The sequence below is a fragment of the Carcharhinus amblyrhynchos genome, chromosome 31 (genome assembly GCF_965287045.1).
Source record: "Carcharhinus amblyrhynchos chromosome 31, sCarAmb.v2.hapA, whole genome shotgun sequence".
NCBI lineage: Eukaryota > Metazoa > Chordata > Chondrichthyes > Carcharhiniformes > Carcharhinidae > Carcharhinus > Carcharhinus amblyrhynchos.
The window spans coordinates 10,970,516-10,991,780 of record NC_137354.1 but is presented as its reverse complement, the minus strand read 5'-3'; the positions used below and the strand labels follow the sequence as shown (position 1 = coordinate 10,991,780).

At 39.2% G+C, this 21,265-nt stretch overlaps 1 protein-coding gene across 4 annotated transcripts in view; it reads right to left on the bottom strand.

Annotated features, from left to right (window-relative positions):
• The window catches only part of parga (poly (ADP-ribose) glycohydrolase a), a 152,907-nt gene that overhangs the window by 120,790 nt on the left and 10,852 nt on the right, over positions 1–21,265 (bottom strand). For 3 of the 4 annotated variants that reach the window (XM_080215867.1, XM_080215864.1, XM_080215868.1), the window contains exons 4-7: positions 13,192–13,354; positions 12,240–12,362; positions 5,563–5,646; positions 2,577–2,651 (exon numbers count right to left, since the gene is read on the bottom strand). In XM_080215867.1, the coding sequence (XP_080071993.1) occupies positions 2,577–2,651; positions 5,563–5,646; positions 12,240–12,362; positions 13,192–13,354 (445 nt within the window). The remainder of the gene's footprint in view (positions 1–2,576; positions 2,652–5,562; positions 5,647–12,239; positions 12,363–13,191; positions 13,355–21,265) is intronic. The other variant, XM_080215866.1, reaches the window with a different exon arrangement.

The following is a 21,265-nucleotide window of genomic DNA, read 5'->3' as shown; positions in this document are numbered from 1 at the left end:
GACATTTATAATGCCGCACTCTGTAAATAAATCTATCAAGAAAATTATTAGCATCTAGTTTCACACTTCAAATGGATTTAACATAATAGATGCATTTAAAGTTAGACAAGCATTGAAGAAAAATATAATAGAGGGCCAACTAAAGGAGATAGTGACGAAGAGGATAGGAGGAAATTTGTGCAATGCATAAACATTAGCATAGGCCAGTTGGGCCGATTGATCTGTTTGTGTTTCAACTTCTATGCAATTTTATAGCATACTCTTGTCATGACTCATTGGCTGCTTAATGTTCAGCTTTCCATTCTGAAGGGCAGACACTGAAACAGATTATGAACTTACTGCATATCTGAAGAATTTTCTGATTTCAGGCATTTACAGCTTTTTTTTAAAAACACAAAATATATCACGTACCTGCAAAAAGAAGTCAGCAATCTTATCCTTCAGTCTAAATACGATAAAACCAAAGAAATCGCAGGTGTACTAAATAATTATATGGGAGGTATTACTTTGAACCACGTAACTGACTGATCATTTTAAATTTCAGACAGACACTTTCCTGATAACGTGCAGCCACATTCATGTAAAACTGTAGTCAAGTGTCTCTGAAACTGAAGAATCTTCCATCAAAAATGCAAATACCTACTAAAGGATCTAGAAAGTTTTTTTTAAAAATACACAGAGGAAATTAAAGCAGCATGTGAAATTTGCATAGTGAAATTCTAAAATGTTAATGGACCATCTGCATTTTATGGGGGTCTTGACAACTTTAATGACAGTCAGTAGAGATCCCACTCTCTGGGGTTTGTGCACCTTCTGTTGTCTGACCTCTTCCTGCATTGAATTTCTGTACAAGTACAATACAGCTTGATAGATGTGAAATGATGGGAAAGTAACTAATCTTGGATTAATTTTGTTGTATCATCAAAAGTGATTAGCAACTGCATTCAGTGTAGAGTTCACAGAAATAATATGCCAATAAGGGGGCAATATTACATTTGCTCAAACACAGAACTTACAGAAATCCATTAGTTGCATTGCCAAGTCTGCATTTAATTACCTCAAGGATAGCCACAAACTGCACATATTACAAACTACTGTGATTCACGTCCACAATGCAGTGATAGCAAGAAGGACGTGACAAATGAGAGGAATGCAAAGTGAAAAGAACAGTCAAGTTGCAAGGCGCAAAAGTGACAGGCATAAAAGGCCTGGAACCGCATTCGATCTCCACCAACAGATAATAGGATACACAAGAGAGACAAAATCAGAAAATACGTTTGTTTAGAACTTCAAGTATTTCTCCCTTTTAACCACACAGAACCCATAAGGTATCTTTGTCCGAGCTACATTGGTGAACTATCTGAAATTCAAAATATAACTGTGTTTGTGTTTGGACAGGATTTGGTTTAAAAATATAAGGTGACTTGGAGGAACAAAGCTGAATACAACAAAATTTAATTCACACCTTTCACGAATGGCATTTAAAATTCCAAACCAATGCAAGGTCTACTGATAAATCAAAGTTCTCCTGCACTAAAAAATATTTGGATTATCCAATAATGTGAATAACGTAATTCAACAAAGTGAGCATTGTGCTTCAAAAAAATGTATCATTTGAACTAAGTAAATTTTATGACATTCTCAGGCTTAGCTATTCAATAAGAAGTTTTACAATACCAGGTTAAAGTCAAACAGGTTTATTTGGTATCACAAGCTTTTGGTGCGTGGCCCCTTCATCAGATGAGTCACTGACGAAGGCGCAATGCTCCGAAAGCTTGTGCTACTAAATAAACCTGTTGGACTTTTAGAGTACAACTCACATATAGTTATGTGAGACTTCTTACTGTGCCTATCCCAGTCCAACGCTGGCATCTTCACATCTTACTATCTTTGTCCTTGACATACTGCTCCTTTATAAATTCAGATAGAAGATTCAACTGTGTGAAAGATCAATGTTTCACAATTTCTTCTGGCTGCATCCAATATATACTCTTAGGAAAAGCTTTAAGGAGAGAAAAGACCTCATGCTTAAGGAACATTAGTTTGCTAAAATAATCCCCTTCATCTTCCTGATTAGAGGCTGGTGGCATTCGAAACTGCGCACAGTCTGTAGCTGATCTCTTAAAATGCAAGCAGAGATGTCACAGGGCAGGTTATCTCATTCCTGTTTCTTCCCTACCACCACTTCCACCGGGAATTCACTACCACCCAACCATATTGACTGAGGAGCCTTGAAATACAATTTCCAAAAATACTGAATTCCTGAAGGTTTACTGCTAATTTTTAAAAAGAAAATAAAAACATTGTGCAGAGTCTGAATAGGATTTGTACTCTTTGCCAAAAACCAATGCAGCAATTGAAATTACTAATATACTCGATAAAAATAAAGTACTCTAGTTATGTTTAACAAATGTTATCACCAGATACTAAAGAATATCATTGGAATTACTTTAAAACAAAGCAAAAGTATGATTTTACGTGATTTTCGTAGTTCAATGTTATACTGGTCCAATATTGCCACTTATAAACGTGCAAGATTGATTTCCAAACTGCAGAGTATAGATTCACATTCTTACCTCAGTACATAGGTTTTTCAGGATAGTAAAGTCCCATTTCTTAGCATATCCTGCATTATACTTCAGTATTGCGTCCTTAAAAGAAAACAATTTTCAAGTGATGGTTATTTTACCTGTTTCATTTAAAGAATCCATTCTCTAACTTGTTGGTGATAAATGCCACCAATGCCATTAAATGCCTTACTACAGTTTTGTGGGACTAGCCAGGAACAGTGCAGGCTCATGGGCTGGTCATGGCTTCATGGGCTGAACTTATAAAACGCAGCAAGTTTGAGCAGTTCAGTGGATGATAGGCCAGCAAAGCAGTAACAGCTGAAAATGATTGAGCCCTAAAGTACAATGGTCTGAAGCCACCAGCATATTCCAGAAAAATTAGGAGCAACTCTGAATAAAAAAAGCAAATACAGAAGAAAAATACAGAAACTCCAAAGTTTTTATTTTTTTTTAAAAGTTATAGCTTGAAGCTCTTGATTGCAACTAAATGCAAGTTGACCACATGCACTCCCATGACCTGTCTCAAGCACTGTGGAACACCACGAAAATAATTTTCTTCCATTTTTCTTTAAGTCACAGTGACACTTAAAGCTTACTTGGTTTTAGTTCTTTTTAAAATTCCCACTTACTCTCAAGATTTATTACAAAGCTATGAATATTAGGGATAATCCCAGCTTTATTCCTTGACCTCTACTGATCTCAGTCAAAGAGGCAGGAGGAGCACAAGTTACCCTCAAAATCGCCAGCTTGGGCAATGAAAAAAAATAAAGAAAATCATGATCAGCGTCTTGCTGTAATGGATGTGGGCAGTAGCTGAATTTATGACACCCACTATAGACAACAGTCCATCAACAACTTTGATTAGTTCTACCCCACCTCAACCCCTTTGTATTATTTCATTTCATTTTTAACTTTTCTCTACCTTTTATTTCTTTATTGTTTTTCTTCATTTTTCTTCCCCCTACTTTATCCCCCTTCCCTTTTCTCAACTTTACCCTCTCTCCCACTCATTCCCTGTTCACCCCACCACCACCCCCCTCCACCGCGCCACACACATACACACACCCCCCTTCATCTCTCACAGTTTACCCTCCGATTTCAGCTTCACTGCCATTTGGTCATTCACAGCTTCTATCCTCTCTATGGACAGCCATTAGCAGTCTTTCCCCTTCTTTCTGTGGTTATGACTCATCTTTCATTCAGTCACTCCACAGTGTAAATATTTCCCACTCTCTGTGCCTTTTAGCTTTGACAAAAGGTCATCTGGGCTTGAAACATCAGCTCTTTTCTCTCCTTACAGGTGCTGCCAGACCTGCTGAGGTTTTCCAGCGTTTTCTCTTTTGGTATTATTTTAGTCCATCAACAATTGTTCTCTTTGCTGACATAAAAACATGGCCATCACACCAACGGCAACATTATGCATGAGCTAATCCTCTCGAGCCACTCCTCACACTGTTACTGTGCGGCTTTAACAATTTTTTTAAAAAAATAATTAGCCACTTCCCGTCTGGAAACTGTTCTCAGTGCTTCTGATCAGACATTCCATTTCTATATGTTAAAAAAATTGCTGGGACTTCATTTCTTATATTGGTGATAGCTGTAAGTTTAATTCCTTTACAGGCTCACCAACACAGTTTTTCTCTTGTCAAAACTATTTCTCAATTTCAACCCCACTACTAATCATTACTTAATCTTCCCTGCAGTATAAAAAAGAGCCCCAACTCCTCCTGTCTCACCTCCTAACATTTCTTAGTCCCTGCATTATTCTATTTATTTGTTTTTTGGGATATGGTTGATGCTGGCAATGCTATAGTATTTGCCCCAAAACAACATACCCAGAGGTTTTCTTCTAGAACTCCTATAGTTTATAAGGTGGTGGTAATTGGGGGGAAAAAAAGGGAATTCCAGGATATTGCTGATGTAGTCACAATTTTTTGGTTTGGTAAGATAGAGGGGGGATATTGCGTCTTGTGCTCCAATCAAGTAAACTGTTCTGTTCTAGATGATGGTGAGCACTGTTATAATTGTATCCATCCAGGCAAGTGGTAAGGATTCATCTTAGTTAGCGCTGTCTCCATGGTTTTCATACCTTCCTAAAACAAGGGCTCCCAAAACTAGACAGAATATATTAACGAATGATTTGTCCGTGCTTTGTATTATCTCCGAGATATTTTGTCATAAGTAACACTCAGGATTAACAGTTTCCCCCACCAACTTTCCCGACAGGTAAGAATTTTGACTTCATATGTGCCTCACATGACACATCAATTTCGCAACTTGCTGCATTGGAATCGCAAAGGTATGACAATTTGATGTAAAAAAGATGCAGAATGTAATTTTTTGGTAGCATGGCACAACCTCAAAAATGTGTGAAGCATTAGGAGGGTGTTATTTTAAACTAACACTGGAAAGGTCCCTCATTGCAGATGGTTAACAATTTGTCAGCGATTTCACAGAATAGAGATAGGAATTGTGGCTATCCGAAAAAACTATTCACTTAGTCCCATTTCCATGCCCTGTCAGTCCCTACAGCTCTTTAAGGACAGTGATTACTGTATGACTGTTAGATGCATTGACTGCATTCATGTGAAAAAGTTTAATCATTCCCTTAATATAACGCTAGACTGCTTCTTTGTTCCTTCATCACTGCTATGAATAAACCAACAATGCAATGATGACCATACTGTTAAGCTAGTAACTGCTAAAATGCCAGATTTAACCTACTGCAACATCTCACAACTGTCCAATCATGCTGTTAAATCCATTTGCTGCCTAACTGCTTTAAAATTTGCAAAATATCCCAAAAAAGTAAAAATGCCAGCTTCTCGAGAGATCTCAATGCTTGCTCAACTGATGGCAATAGAGGATCATTTCACTCAACATGCAAATATGCTCAGAAAGGACTGATTTCTAGCAACATTTTTCAAATAAATTCTTAGTGAAACCCAACCAGAGCCCACAATTGCAGATTTAACTTAGTTTCACACTGCACCTTCACATCCTCCGAGTTCATAAACTTTCTTGACAGTGCGGATTGAATCAACTGCCAACGACTGCTCACATTCTTGCTTCCGTACTGAAATGTAAAAACAGAACAATATTATCTTGAGGTGTGGTTTATGTTCATAAGCAGTACAGTATAGCTTACACAACGAATCACAAAAATAATTCTCAAGTGCAACCTCTAAAATTTGACACTTCCTTGAAAATACAAACATTTCATAAAATAATCATTAGCACATATTTTTAAATGGTCTTCATAACCAAATCTGCTGAATGTACAACAATACATTCAACATTCCATGGCAACATCATAGCCAAATCATCTACCTGTGATATCCTTGACTAGAGACGGAACTGGATTGAACCAACCATATAAATAGTCCAGCCACCAGAGCAAATTAAAGGCTGGGAATTCTACATACTCACCTCCCAACTCCCCAAAGCCAATACACCATCTAGAAGTCAGGACTGTGATGGAATTGCTCTCCACTTGCCTGGATGAGCGCCGTTCCAACAACACTCAAAAAGCTCAACACCATCCAGGACAAAACAGCTTGTTGATCAGCACCCCTGCCACCTCCTTCAACATTCACTCACTGACACACAGTGGCAGCAAGGTGTACCACATACAAGCTACACTGCAGCAACTCGCCAAGCCTCCTTCAACAACACCTTACAAACCTGGGAACTCCACTATCTAGGACAATGGCAGGCCATGAACACTAGCACCTACAAGTTCCTCTCCAAGTCATTGACCATTCTGACCTGAAATTACATCACCATTACATGGATCAAACAACTAGGACTCTCTTACTAACAGTACCAAGTGCGCCCACACCAGATTGAATACAGGCAGTTCCCAGGTCACCACCACCTTCTCTTCACTCAAAGGGTGGTGAATCTCTGGAATTCTCTGCCCGTTGAAGTGGTGGAGGCTGCCTCGCTAAATATTTTTAAGAAGCGGGTTGATGGGTTCTTGATAAGAGAGGGGATTAAGGGTTATGGGGAGAGGGCGGGAAAGTGGAACTGAGCCACAACAGATCAGCCATGATCTTATTGAATGGCGGGGCAGGCTCGAAGGGCTAGATGGCCTACTCCTGCTCCTATTTCTTATGTTCTTAAATGCAATCTGGAATGGACAACAAATACTGGCCTTGTGAGTGAGGCTCAAGTGCAGTGAAAGGACAAATACCGGAGTGCCATAAAGTGATAAAATCCCATCTAAATTTGCAATGGGACAGCAAGGTGGCATAGTGGTTAGCACTGCTGCCTCACAGCGCCCGGGATCTGGGTTCGATTCCCGGCTTGGGTGACTGTCTGTGTGAAGTTTGCACATTCTCCCCATGTCTGCATGGGTTTCCTCCGGGTGCTCACGTTTCCTCCCACAGTCCAAAGATGTGCTAGTTAAGTGAACTGGCCGTGCTAAATTCTCCCTCAGTGTACCTGAACAGGCGCTGGAGTGTGATGACAGGGGGATTTTCCCAATAACTTCATTGCAGTGTGAATGTAAGCCTACTTGTGACTAATAAATAAACTTAAATCTACAAAAACATTGTAGCCCACTATTCAAGCCAGAATTTCATGATGCATGTTCCAACTGTGAACTGTATTTCAGAGGTCAAGGCATGTGGACAATAAACATGCTAATATTCCTTGCAAACCATTTTTATGCAATAAAGTATCAACTCAGAAGAATAGTTTCCGTCCCAATATATTTAATATTTGCACAAGAGCAGTCACCAAGCAGTGGTTGGAGAAGCTGTAGCCAGAACTCTGAAATAAGTACAAAGACAGTGTGTGTGAAGCAGAAAAAATAACAATGCAATATTTTATTCTTATTTTGCCAGAGGCAGAAATGCATGCTATGGCAGCCACACCACCCCATTTCACCAAAACACAGGTAAAGTTAATCTGCTGGCACCCCTGCTCCATTTCCACACTGAAGTACCTGCCATTTCTAACCCACTTCCTATTGCCACTTCCCCATGTTCTCACCTGTTCACTTCCCTCTGCCTCCCCCTTCTCTCCCTTTATGCCCACTCATTCTCTCTTCTTCCCTTCATTCTTCTCTCCTCTCCCTGTCTCATAGTGTAAAATACAAATGTATTGAACATTACAATCAATAAATGAAGTACTCAGCAAATGGCATTGTTTACAGTAAATATAAACTTCACTGCTTCCACACAAAATGTCAGAGTAACAGACACTTCTGCTCTAACAATCAACATTAAACTAACCATTAAAATGCAGTCTTTTACTTTTCAGTTGTCTCTTTATTACAATGGTGTCCTGTGATTAGCCATGTTTCTGCTGAGTTCAGGCATGATGCATGATGCAGAGAGGTCTAAGATACAGGTCCAAGTTCCTTTGAGGACATCTCAGAAGGAACATTAAAAACCGTACCTCTCATAAATACATTAGGTCACTAATCACAGAACATTACAGCACAAGAGACCATTCAGTCCATCATGCCTGTGCTGGCTCTTTGAAAGAGCTTTCTAATTAGTCCCATTCCCCGATTTCCTTCATAACCTTGTTTTTTTCTTCAAGTATTCTTCCATTCCCTACTGAGAGTTATTACTAAATCTTCTTCCATTACTCTTTCAGAAAGTGCATCAGAACTCGCTTTAAAAAAATATTCTTCTGGCCTGTGGTTCTTATTTCAATTACCTAAAATCTGTTTCACTGACTCTTTTCCCAATGGAAAATGTTTCCCAAACTGGGAATCAAAATGATTCCCACATGGGGAATCAAACTGGGTCCCAGGCACTGAGACAGAAACACTAACAACTGTGCCACCGTGCTGCCCTGTGCATGAGGAAGAATGCTTGCACACCGCTGACCTAGAAGATCCAGTCCACTGTATCCTTTGATCTTAAAGTGACACCTGGTGATTAAAGCTAAGAACTGCAATTCTAAAACAACCTGAAATGACATAACCAGAGAAACTTACAACATAGGAGTTCATTTAGCTCATTGAGCCTGTGCTGGGTTTTTAAACAATATATTTTTATTAAGGATTGTTCACTTTTTGTGACAAAATCTCAAAAACTAATACAGTTCTGCAAGCTCATTCTCAAACAAATACATGTAGGAAGAGGCTGGAAAAAAAGCCTACACTGTTGGTTCTGATTCCAGTGCCTCTCATCAGACAAGTAATGAAAGGATACATTGAATGATGGCGGAATATCAGGATAACAAGATGTAGCCACAATTGCGTCAGTGGTGCACAACCAAGCTCACATGATAAAACAAAGACAGAGATACAGTACTTACGGAAAGCAAATCTTTAAATTAGCTACTGTCATTGCTTATCCAATACTCAAAGACAGGGTATCAACGCAGGTGAAATGGCCACAAAACCTGCAAAGATCTTTGCGTCATAATTCGGCATGCATAAAAGGATGCTTCACCTGTCCCCAGTCACTTTGGAAGTGTCAACAATACAATCTTTTCCCCTAACAAGAATTTCCCCTAACAGGAATTAATCAGATTCTATAACCCCAAAATAACTGAAATACAAAAAATACATAACCCTCAAATTCTAGAGGGGTTTTCCTCACCCACTGTGAGGACTTATAAGGACCCACAATCTCCATATTAAACCACTTGCTCATTTCCCTGCTGCTCATTTGAACCATAATTGTCATAAAGAACATCAGGCTGCACAGTGGCACAGTGAATCTCTGAAGTTGATTAATGCTGCCTCGCAGTTTCAGGGACCCAGGTTCAATTCCCGACTTGGGTCATTGTCTGTGTGGAATTTGTACATTCTTCCTGTATCTGTGCATTTCCTCTGCTTGCATCCCACAGCCCAAAGATGTGCAAGTTAGGTGGATTGGCCATGCTAAGTCACTCCTTAGTGTCCACAAATGTGGTGAGATGAACTTGTGGGTTAAACACGTGGGGTTACAGGGTTATGTGGTTGGGTGGGATGTTCTTTCAGAGAGTCTGTGCTGACTTGATGGTACAAATGGCCTCTTTCTGCACTGGAAGGGATTCTACGGTACTTGGCACAGTCTGAGAGTTTAATATGTCAGGATAAGGCAAAAAGATAGATAAAAATTGCACAGCTCTAGTACCATATAATCTACACAACATACCCCTCAGAAAGGAGAAGTAACATTGTGGGGTGTATTCCAATGGATATCCCTGGATTCATCAGGATAACAAGTAAAAATTTGCTTCCATGCTCACTCATGCAATTGCCCTAATCAATGTGATACATCTCATAACAGGATCAATTAAGAGATGAAATTACAAAGGATACATTCAAACATTAACAAAGAATATAGGAGAACAGGTGACAACACCTCTGTGCTCATAGACACTTGCCAGGATAAAAGACAGTGGCCAGAATTTTACCACCTTGCCCATCCTGGAATTGGGGCAGGCGAGGATGCGGAACGGAATTCTCCGATTACCTCCGGTGGGATTTTACGAGCCTCGCCCGAGCGAGGTTGCAGAATCCTGCCCAATATCATGAAATCAGCAGTATAAGCCACAAGGGAACAAAGTTCAAAGGTAATGATGAATTGCAGGATAATGTAACCATCTGAGGAGCCTGAAAAGGCCAAAGCCATGACAGCAATATACAGTATCCATCCAGAGTTTCACTGAAACCATTGCATCTCCACCATGTCACAGTCTCAAAGCCTTGGTAAAGAGAAACCTACGCCCTGGCAGGTGACAAGGATCCATCACATCCAACCATCTCTGGCACTTCTTGATGAACACCAAGGACAAGACATTGTAAGACCGGAATCTTCAACCAACCATCAGCCTTGAAGACCAGATCCATAGAACTTGAAATGCCCAATCTTTGAATTGAGATTGTGAAAGCATAGTAGTCAGTTCTCAAATTTGGTCAGAAACTCATCCCTGGCTTCCCTTGTGAGACTGTGCACAGATATTCTTTCCCTGGCTCCATCTCCCCAGGCCAGTCAGGATGCTCGACACACCATGCAGCAAGATTTTCAAGCATGGAAGGTGAGCTTGCACTGTGGAAACTGCCCTTTTAACTGACAAGAGTTTCTTCTCTGCTTCATCCGTTTTCTTTAGGATATCGCACAGTTCAACAATGTGAGCACCAATAACGCGTGCCAGGGAACTGAGACCATCAACCACAACTTCACTCTCAATGGAAGCCATCATCTTAATGCCCAAGGCATTGCTGAAACAGCAAAACTGCCACTGTGATTGGTCTCTGGTCAAGTTTCTTGACTTGGTTCCAAATCACCAAAATTTAGTGAGGATCTTCCAAGAACTTAGCAGATTCTACACACCGAGGTCGAAAAATTATGGGTTGTGCATCAGGATAAAATGACGGATCAAAAAAAAGTATCACCAGATCTCGTGAAAATGCAGTTGCTGCTGCACTTGCATCGCATGACAATTTTTCTTTTGAAAGAACTGTCCAATTCAATCCTGTCCCCAGGCATTTTCTCTAGAGCCCTGCAAACCAGTGCATTTCTAATCGCCTTTGGAAAGTTAATCATGGACAGTTGAATGTATTCAAGAGGTGGCTAGATATAGCACTTGGGGCGAAAAGGATCAAATGTTAAGTGGAGAAAGCAGAATTAGGCTACTGAATTGGACGATCAGCCATGATTGTGATAAATGGTGGAGTAGGCTCAAAGGGCCAAATGGCCTCCTCCTGCTCCGTCTTCTACGTTTCTATGTTAATATGGAATCTGATTCCACAACTTTAACAGGTACTGTATTCCAGATCTCAACACCCTTACATGAAGTAATTTCAGTGCATTTCCCCAGAACCTTCCACACACCTGACAAAGGAACAATGTTTCCGAAAGCTTGTGGGTTTATTATCAAATGAACTGGTTGGACTTTAACCTGGTGTTGAGAGACATTTTACCGTGTTTATCCCAGTCCAACACCGGCATCTCCACATCACCGAATGACAAATCCAGGTTCCTTTCTCTTCTCATTCAGCTAATCCATTTACAAGTTTGTTGTTTTATATGAGAAAGCATTTCATTTGTTGAGGTTATATAGGTCATACATGGCCTATTGATGGTGTTGCAATAATCTAAAGCTACCTTGTAAAACAGTTGAAATTCGTATCAGAAATAAGACTATACAAACCTACAAGTGCTTGACGCCCAACTAGATACAAATAATGGAGCCCGAAGCTACTCATCACTATGGTCCATCTGGCTTTTATTAGGTAATTTTCAACAGCTCCCAGCTAAACCACCAGGCACAACATTATGCCAAGACAAATTCCAATTTGGCAATGTGGTAATTGGATGATACCTTTCCACTTGCTGCATTTGAAGGATGCATCTTGCTGGCTAATCACATTCTGAACGGCCATAGCAGAATGAGTCACAAGATGACTAGTGCAATGTCAACCAACAACAGCATCACTGCAAAATTGCCATGTTAAATCAATTCACACATTTTGCAAGTTCATATCTAGATGACCAACTAGGGTGATCAGGTATTTCACATGTCCAAACTTATTAAATTAACTGTTTTCCAATTCAGGGAACGGCAAACTGCATAAAAATGAAAGAATTTGGAAATCTGGCTCAGATTCTTGTGCGCGGTAAACTGTAATCCAATTCTACTCAGTTGAGCAGGTTTGCAACAACCATAGGAAAATGTATGATAATATTTAATTACAGTACAGGAGTTCTTTACCTCATTTTCAACAGGAAAAAGATTTTGCTCAGAGCAAGGCATTTTCACATGCTTGTCATCCCACGCGTCTTTAAAATGCGTGGGATAGGGTTGAGGAACTTCAGCGCTTTTCAACAAGTCTGTCTGCAACATAAGCACAAAGATAACTAGCAACAATTGCATATTCTGAAGAGGCAGGCAAGGCAGTTTTTCCACATCAAACATATCAAAAGGAAATTGCTGTTGGTTTGACATCCCTAAAATAATCAGGGAAAGTAGTACACTAAAAAATTGGCAAGTTTCTTGCTGCAGTTTCTAGTCTATTGGAGTGCTTTACTAAATTTATAAATGGGAATGTGAAAATCAAGAAGTGATTTCAACCTAGCTCAGTCGGATGATCTTGTTTGCCTTCTACACAAGTTAGATCTGATGTGGAATGAGATTGCAGTCTGAATGCTATTTATTTGTGGGTTTGGTCCCAAAGCACAGAACTCTGTAATAAGTGTGTTTTACAAAGACATTTCATGGGCAGCATCGTGGCACAGAGGTTAGCATTGCTGCCTCATAGCGCCAGGGACCTGGGTTCAATTCCCGGCTTGGGTGCATGCCTTATGCACATTCTTCCCATGTCTACGTGGGTTTCCTCCCAGAGTCCAAAGATGTGCAAGTTAGGTGGATTGGCCACGGTTAATGTTAACCTTAATGTCAGGGGGCTAGCTGGGGTAAATGCATGGGGTTATGGGGATAGGACCTGTGTGAGTTTGTGTATGTTGCAGACTTGATTGGCTCCTTCTACACTGTAGGATTCTATGATTCTGAGTACTTTCCTGATGGTTCAGTTGACTAAGGTAGTGTGTAGCCAACATTTCCTGTAACAATGCTTAATAAATAGTTGTACAGTGAATAGATAAATTGGGTACTCATGTTTTCAACCAACTAATATACTGCTTGGAAGGAGATTTTATTGACTTACTCGGATGGTCACTGAGTGATTGCTAGATACTCTTAAACGTGGCAAAACACCGCTGCATTCTGGCATCCTTTGCATCTCATTGATTGGAGTTCCAAGCCATTTGACATCCACAGGGCACCTTTCCCAGTTGGGTCTTTTGTCTTCCATGTCAGGGTTCCCTCTTCTAGAAGTCAAATATTTTTTAGCATAATACCGCAACTCACATTGGAAAGTCAACAACTAATTCGTAGCTCAATGAGTGCAATGTTCTCTTAGCTTCAAAGGATAAAATAAATTCAAAAGATCCAAAATGTAACACTTAACATAGTTACAAGGTTTTTTTTTCTAGCTTGATGTATGCTTTTTTTGGTTTGATGCAGTAACTCTCCAGGTGAGCAAAGATCTGTTCATATGAGTCACTGTTCAGATTTATCTTTCAAACTAAATAAAAAATCTGTAAAACTCTGCTTTTTAACTGAATATTTCAGATGGGAAAAAATAAATCCTATCCAACAAAATTCTGTTATGTAATTGACTCAAAAGAACGTTAAAATATTACCCTTGGGAGAAAGCATTTATTCTGATGCTAAATATCATTACTCTGTTTGATAAAATACAGTTGTAATAAAAACTAATAATTTAGGCTTCCAAATGAGCTTCAGCTAGAAAAATGTATAAAAACCTAAGCAATGTCATTTTTAAAGAAATATACTGTACTCTCATTTTAGAATCATAGAATAGCCTTATTTTAATTCATTCCTGGGATGCGTATTTCTGGCTTAGCCAACATTTATTGCCCATCTCTAATTGTCCTTGAGAAGGTGGTGGTGAGTTTCCTCCTTGAGCAATAGGCGATAACACAAAAGGCAGCCACACTGCCTATTGAATCCAGTTTAATGTTTTAAAAATCTGGCACGAGGTTGCGCTGTTAAACTAATTTTCACTCACATTGTATGATGCCATATTGTAGATGCTCTCCATGCCTCCTGTTAAATATGTACATTTGGCATACCCAAATCAATAGCAAAATACACAGAAGTGGCCAAACCATTGATTTTCACTGTATAAATAGGATGCATGTATCAGAGGTCATAGAAAATGAACCATTTATGCCATGATCAACTAAAGATAGTACTGCCCCATACCAGTGAAAATTCTGCAGCATGAATTTGCTTTCTGTGCCTATTATTCTCTTGTCTGCTGTGGAAATATTGCTTACAAAAGCAACGAGCCCCCCAAAAAAAATCTCCAAATGGTAAAATCACAGATTAAATTGGGGGATCTCCATTTCCTTGCAAGAACACCGCTGTCAAGTGGCCTTCCAAGGGAAGGGGTGGTCAACTGCAACTAGGTATGACAGCCACCCAAAAGACACTGCACACAGTGAGTAAATTGCAGTTACATAGAATTTTTTGCCCAGGTTGCAAGTTGTGCAGTTGCTGATTTCCATTCCCAACTACTATGCTGACTGTTCAATGTTTTAAGATCAAGTGATTGCAGAACATGCACACAAAAGAATAAGTGATTTGGGGATGTTGGGAAAACAAAACTCAAGAAACATTCACTTACAGACGTTTCCATTTTTGACGGCACCAGATGAACAACCCAGAAGCAGGTGGTTGCTCCTGATTCCTGTCCCTTCCATTGCTGGGGACACACATTACTGCAGCACTTCTGCAGATGTAGTACTTTGCTGTCTGTCAATTAGACAACATACTCAGTTCAATGCAATTACTTCCCTCGGGGCAAAAATAGACTATCCTCGAAAAACTGTAACCTTATGATACTCAAATACATTAACAAGCTACTTTTATTAAAAAGAGCGAGCCTGCGTACTGCTACTCCTCACTGACACAAAGCCTAATACACCATCCAGGGAAAAAGGCATTTATAGTATGAAATTAGTAGAAGCTTTACTGGCAAGCTAAAACCAAAATTGTTTCCAAATGTGTCATTAAAAAAGCTGCCAGATGTTCAGATTAAATCTGATAATCAATCCCTGAAGGACGAATTCTAAAATTAGGGTTAAACACAATAAAAGTCGGCCACGTCAATGTCAGCATGCTGCAGCTCTGTCACACACACCAGCGCTGTTTGATGTGACGAGTGTCTCGTCTTTTCATCATATCAGTGGGAAATATTGACGCAGAACCTGCATCACATCAACAGCTGACCAAAGTTAACAAGAGTGAGCATTGGTGACACATCCATTCCTTCTAGGATTATAACTTGCGATGGCCATGGCAAGAATTTAATGTTCACTTAAAGTGTCTTATTTGTCTTGGTTATGTAACTCAATTCAAATTACAAGCTTTCGGATTACATTCCCAATTTGTAAAAGCAACTCTCCCCTCCTCCATCCCAAAAACTGGGCCATCTCTCACTCTTAAGCTTTGCTTTTACTGAGCTCTCATATAGTAAGCTGATCTTTGTCTTCACTCTATCTATAACTACATGCTGCACCCTATCCTTCCCTTCTCCCATGTGCTCTATGAACGGTATATTTTGTATATACAGCACATAAGAAACACTACTTTCATTGTATCCTAATACTTGACAATAATAAATCAAATCACTGACCTTTCTTCTCCTATTAACACGTTCTGCTATCTTATTTTGTTCCACTATCAGCATCTACCATAACCTTCACACTGCCATTAACACTTTTTCTCTTTTGTGCCCAACACATTTTTGTTGCAATCTCTCCTAGCTCTCACTGATCACGGACCTTCTATTTTGCTCCACCCCCCTCTTAAACAATGTATAATTCACCACATTTCTCCCTCTCTTTAGTTCTGAAGACTCATATGGACTCGAAACGTTAACTCTGTTTCTTTCTTCACAGATACTGCCAGACCTGCTGAGATTTTCCAGCATTTTCTGTTTATTTTAAAAGCACAGGTTTGCTCGTGGCCAATTTAAACTGAGATTTATAACTTCAATTTAGAATTAAATTAATTCCATGAATCAGAAAGCTAGTTTCTTGCATTTTGCATGCCACCTTCATCCCCATTACACTTGAAGATACGGACTTCTCCTTGGGTACAGGTTTGTGGGCGTTCAAGCCTTGGGGACCTTCTCAAGTGGTCAATGGTCATACAAATCTAAACAATGGGAATGGAGGGCTATCCAAGTATGGTTAATATCAAGTGCAATCTTACTCAAAATCCATACATGTACACTTTCCAGCAAGGAACATTTAGTAGTAATCAACATGGCAGTGAGATAAATATTTTAAGTGGTACTATTGTAAACTTTTTAATTTTTTAAAATCCATTTGTGGGATGTGCACATTGCTAGGAAGTCCAACATTTATTCTCCATCCCTACTTGCTCTTGAAAAAATGGTGAGTCACTTTCCTGAAATGCTGCAGTCCATATGGTGTAGGGACATGTTAACATTTTAACAATAACTCACCGAAGACTGAAGATTGTGTGTTTACACTAACTGGGATTCCACAAATTACCTTAAGTGGCTGAATGAGTGCATTCTGCTCACCTCTCTCAAAAACTAAAAGGCAACATTCCAGAAAACTAAAAAGGAACATATCTTCCTGTTTGAAATTTGAAACGTACGTAAGTTGTGTTCAACAAAAATACCTTAGACCACATTTTAGAGGCTTTGTAAGTTATTTATAAAGCAGACTTAATGCAATGTCTAAGGCTCTTCTTCACTGTACTGCCACATATTGGAAGCATCAAGATAAGCTGCTGGCAAACAGCTTCCACATTAAACATAACACACATTTTTTCTTTCTAATTAGGCTGACTCCAGGCCAGCCTTTTGAAATTTTATCAAACAGCTCTATCGTTTCTGAAGATAACAGAGAGGGATGTAAAAATAAAATCAAGCTGTAATCTGTGCCTAAACAAAAACAGAAGTTCACATTTAACATTTAAACTTTCAAACAAAGCGTATTACCATTTAAAAGTTAGTCTATGAGACAATAGGAGCAGAATTAGGCTGTTCGGCCCATCATGGCTGATAAGTTTCTCAACCCCTTTCTCCTGCCTTTTCTCCATAACCTTTGATCCACTTACCAAACAAGAACCTATTTATCTCTGTCTTAAATACATTCAATGACCTGGCCCCTCACAGCCTTCTCTGGCAATGAATTCCACAGATTCACCAAACCCTCTGGCTGAAGGAATCCCTCCTCATTTCAGTTTAAGGGTAACCCCTTTACTCTGAGGCCATGCCCTCAGATCTCTGACTCTCCTAATAATAAATAACATCACTGCCCCAACCAGAGAAGTATCAGGGGCCTCCTTCTCCCCCGCACCAATCATCCCTGGCAATCCTCCCACATCAGCATGTTATAGCACAGCCGTTTGTGCTCCAATAGCTTAGACACAACTTAAGTCACCCCACAGTAGTACAAAAAAATAGAAAATGCTGGAAACTCTCAGTCAGTCTGACAGAATCTGTGGAGAGAGAACAGAGCCAACATTTTGAGTCTGGGTGACCCTTTCGTCACAGTTGTACAATAGTACAACCTCCACCACCTAACGTGGGCATGCTGGTGTTAACACAATTTGTCTGATATAGCTGATATTATTAATTCATTACAAGCAGCATCTTTGTATTTGGCTCCTATGGTACTGTCAACTTAGCATGGAAGATGCAAGTGCGAGTTTTGTACAGGAATCCTATCAACCCAAGTAAACACAATAATACCGCGTAGTACATTTCACATCTTTCCTTATGTACAATATCTTAGAACTAATCTAATTGGCTACACAACTTGTTTGTTTGTAGGGCCTTGCTGGGCCATTTGGGTGGTAACTACACTTGCCCGGATAACAAGTGGCTGCACTTCAAAAATAATGAGAGATCAAATTGTGTGCAGCTAAACTGAAACAGCAGAATATGTTGTCTGCTAATGTGCTCCTGCATTCTCAATCTATCACAAACAGGTCCAAAGCAGATCCAGTACTGCAAATTTTCAGACTTCACCCTGTTTGGATGATAACACAACAAATCATGCTGTGAAGTAAAACAGAACACTGTCACGTTACTTTCACTTTCATTTCTAGCTCCTAGGAGAAAGGCAAAATCGAATCTAAATACGTAGAAAATCCTTAATTAGTCCAATCATTTTACAGTTGCTATCGATTCACACTTCCACACAAGTGCTTTTTAGTGTTTAACTAGAAATGGTTGTACTTCTCAGGATCTTGGTCAAACTGGAAAGCAAGGATAAAAGTGCTGCACACTTATTCCACACGTATCATTTTTTCCTGGTGCAATCTTTCATTATGTTCCATTTAAAATATTTGATGCAGTTAAAGCAGCAAAATATAAAATCCTTCTACATCCACAGCACAATTATCTTCAAGAAAACGCTTCCAAACCCTGTTACTTAAGCGATGGCACTGTGCAAAACTAGGAACGTAATTTTTGTACCTTCTACACAATACATGACAGGCAGGTTTACAGAACTATTCATAACTACTTGATAAACCAGCGAATACTACAAAACTACAGTACACACTGCATCAACCAAACTAATACCCCAGTTTTACAGCATCTTCTACAAACCTTCATGATCACAAAACACACAACAGCCACAGTACGGCAGCAGAATATAACATTCTACATTAAAGCACTTTCACTCAGTTGTCCAATTTCTAGTTTAAGTAAAATTCAGCTAATTGACAGGGCATTTCACCCAGCTGCACTGCAGGAGCAGGCCTTTACACATACATGTCACTAACTCCCTTCAATCAGCTTAGCAAATCAGCTCCACACACACAGGAACAACCTCCCACTGTTTGCTTTCTGCTTCCTGTTTGTAAAGCAAGCCCAATCAATCAAACAACACGAGATCAATAGATAAGTTTTAGTGTATGAACTCTTACTGTTTCACTTGTAGATTTTTGAATTATCATAATTTTCCAAATTTTAACATAATTAAGTCATATTACTCTTAAAAGTTTAAATGGGGAGAACATAAAACCACATGGAATGCTAATTACATGACATTACGAAGCATACATAGAAATAAGTAGCAAAGGTTATTAGTGTGACAGCTAGGCTTACATTAACATTGCAATGAAGTTACTGTGAAAATCCCCTAGTTGCCACATTCCAGCGCCCGTTTGGGTCCGGGGAGAATTTAGCATGACCAATGCACCTAACTGGCACATCCTTCGGACTGAGAGGGGAAACCCACGCAGACGTGAGGAAAACTCCACATAGACAGTGACCTAAGCTGCGAATTGAACCTGGGTCCTGGGCACTGTGAGGCAGCAGTGCTAACCACTGTGCTGCCCTACTATTTTCTTTCAAAGAAGTATAATAATGAAATACTATAAACTAAATCCTGCACTATAATGCAAGTAACACTTTTAAAAAGTCTCCCATTTGTTCTAAGTTATTTGCCTTCATAGTTACAAACATGTAGTGTGATTTAATAAACTTAGAATGAAATAAACTGGGAATAATCTGGGTGATTTCAATAACTGAATATGCTATATTAGACCAAACAACACTGAAAAATCAGATTTAATCTATAATCTGCGGCATCTCTTTAGAAGCTAGAAGGAGAGATCCCAGCCTCTGAAGGGGTCGATGATTTTGGACTGAGATGAGGAGAAAGTTCTTCACTCAAAGGACTGTGAACTTTCTACCAGAGAGCCGTGGATGCTTAATCATAAGTAAATTCAAGAAAGACGTCAAAAGATATTTGGTAAGTTTGAGGAGCTGCATATTCCAGTCCTGTTCCTCTTTATTTTTTATGGAGGGCAACACTGTCTTCTTTACAATACCAGCTGAATTCACCGGTAAAAACGGTTCCAGCTAAGATTCACTATCGAAAGTACCGATTTACTGACTAACAAGTAACAGCATGAAAATTTCCAAAAGTGTCTGTGCACACTTATTTATAAAACAGGAGAATAGTTTGGATTAACCTCTGAGAAACCAATGTTTTAATCTCAATTTCTTCTTCACTCAACTTATACCAATCTACTTGGTGGTCTTTTATGGATTTTGCTACAGGCGTTGCTCATGTTATTAACTACGATATTGCTAGTTTCAACAGGTTTGTACTTAGGCTGATAAACACTACAGGATGCTTCATAAAAGTTTATGAAAAGATAGATACCAAACTAGCACTAGGGCAATAACAGCTTGGTCAACTCAATGCTGGCTAGGACTTAGTGTCATTAACAAGTCCTATACTAGAAAACAATTGTTTTTTACGAATGAAAGGTTTAAGACCCAACATCTTACCATCTTCTGACTATAGCACATTCTGGAGCAAATTTATTAAGTTTTGTCCTGAAGATTACAGTAACAGACCCAAGTTCCTGCTACCCATATTATTCAAGACTGATTTTAAGGACTGCCCTTTAGTAATACTGCACAGCAAGCTTATATCCACCAGGAATAAAAGAAAATCCATCCAAACTTGAGCTCGCACAACTACTCTTATGGTGTTCTATTCAAACCCATATTACAGGAAATGAGAATGGCTCTACTCATTCTTCAGATTGGCCAGATTGGAAACCTCCTCAAATTTCTGTTAAACTTTACCTTATAGTCAATGACTCTACTTCAATTGTGTTACTACATGTAGCAACCTTGTCATTGCTATTTAAATCACTATACAATCTCATCAATTATTTAACACAACCATAGTGATATATGTTGAAATATGGCCAGTAAAAGAGAACACTACAGTTATGAGTGGTCTAACATGACAAAATATGATCTATACTGAATTAACTATCACAACTACATGAGAAAAGATTTTTAAAAATCAAAAACAGCTAGTTACGACACATCCAACAAAAAGCTTGGAATGTAATGTTGCACAATTCTTTGGAAAAATCTATTAAAAGGTTCTCACATGCAATCACTCTCTCTCTCATACACACACAAACAATCCCACTTAGCTGAAGAAAACATATGTAACCAATTACGGAACTTGCATACCTTTTTGTTAAAGCCACTTATTCTTCTGGTTTATTGAGGTTGACTTCTTTTAAGCTCATCAGAGTAACAAGCAGGTTTACATGAAGTTACTGTGAAAATCTGGTATCTTTTGGTTAGACCAAGGGAGAATTTAGCATGGCCAATACACCTAACT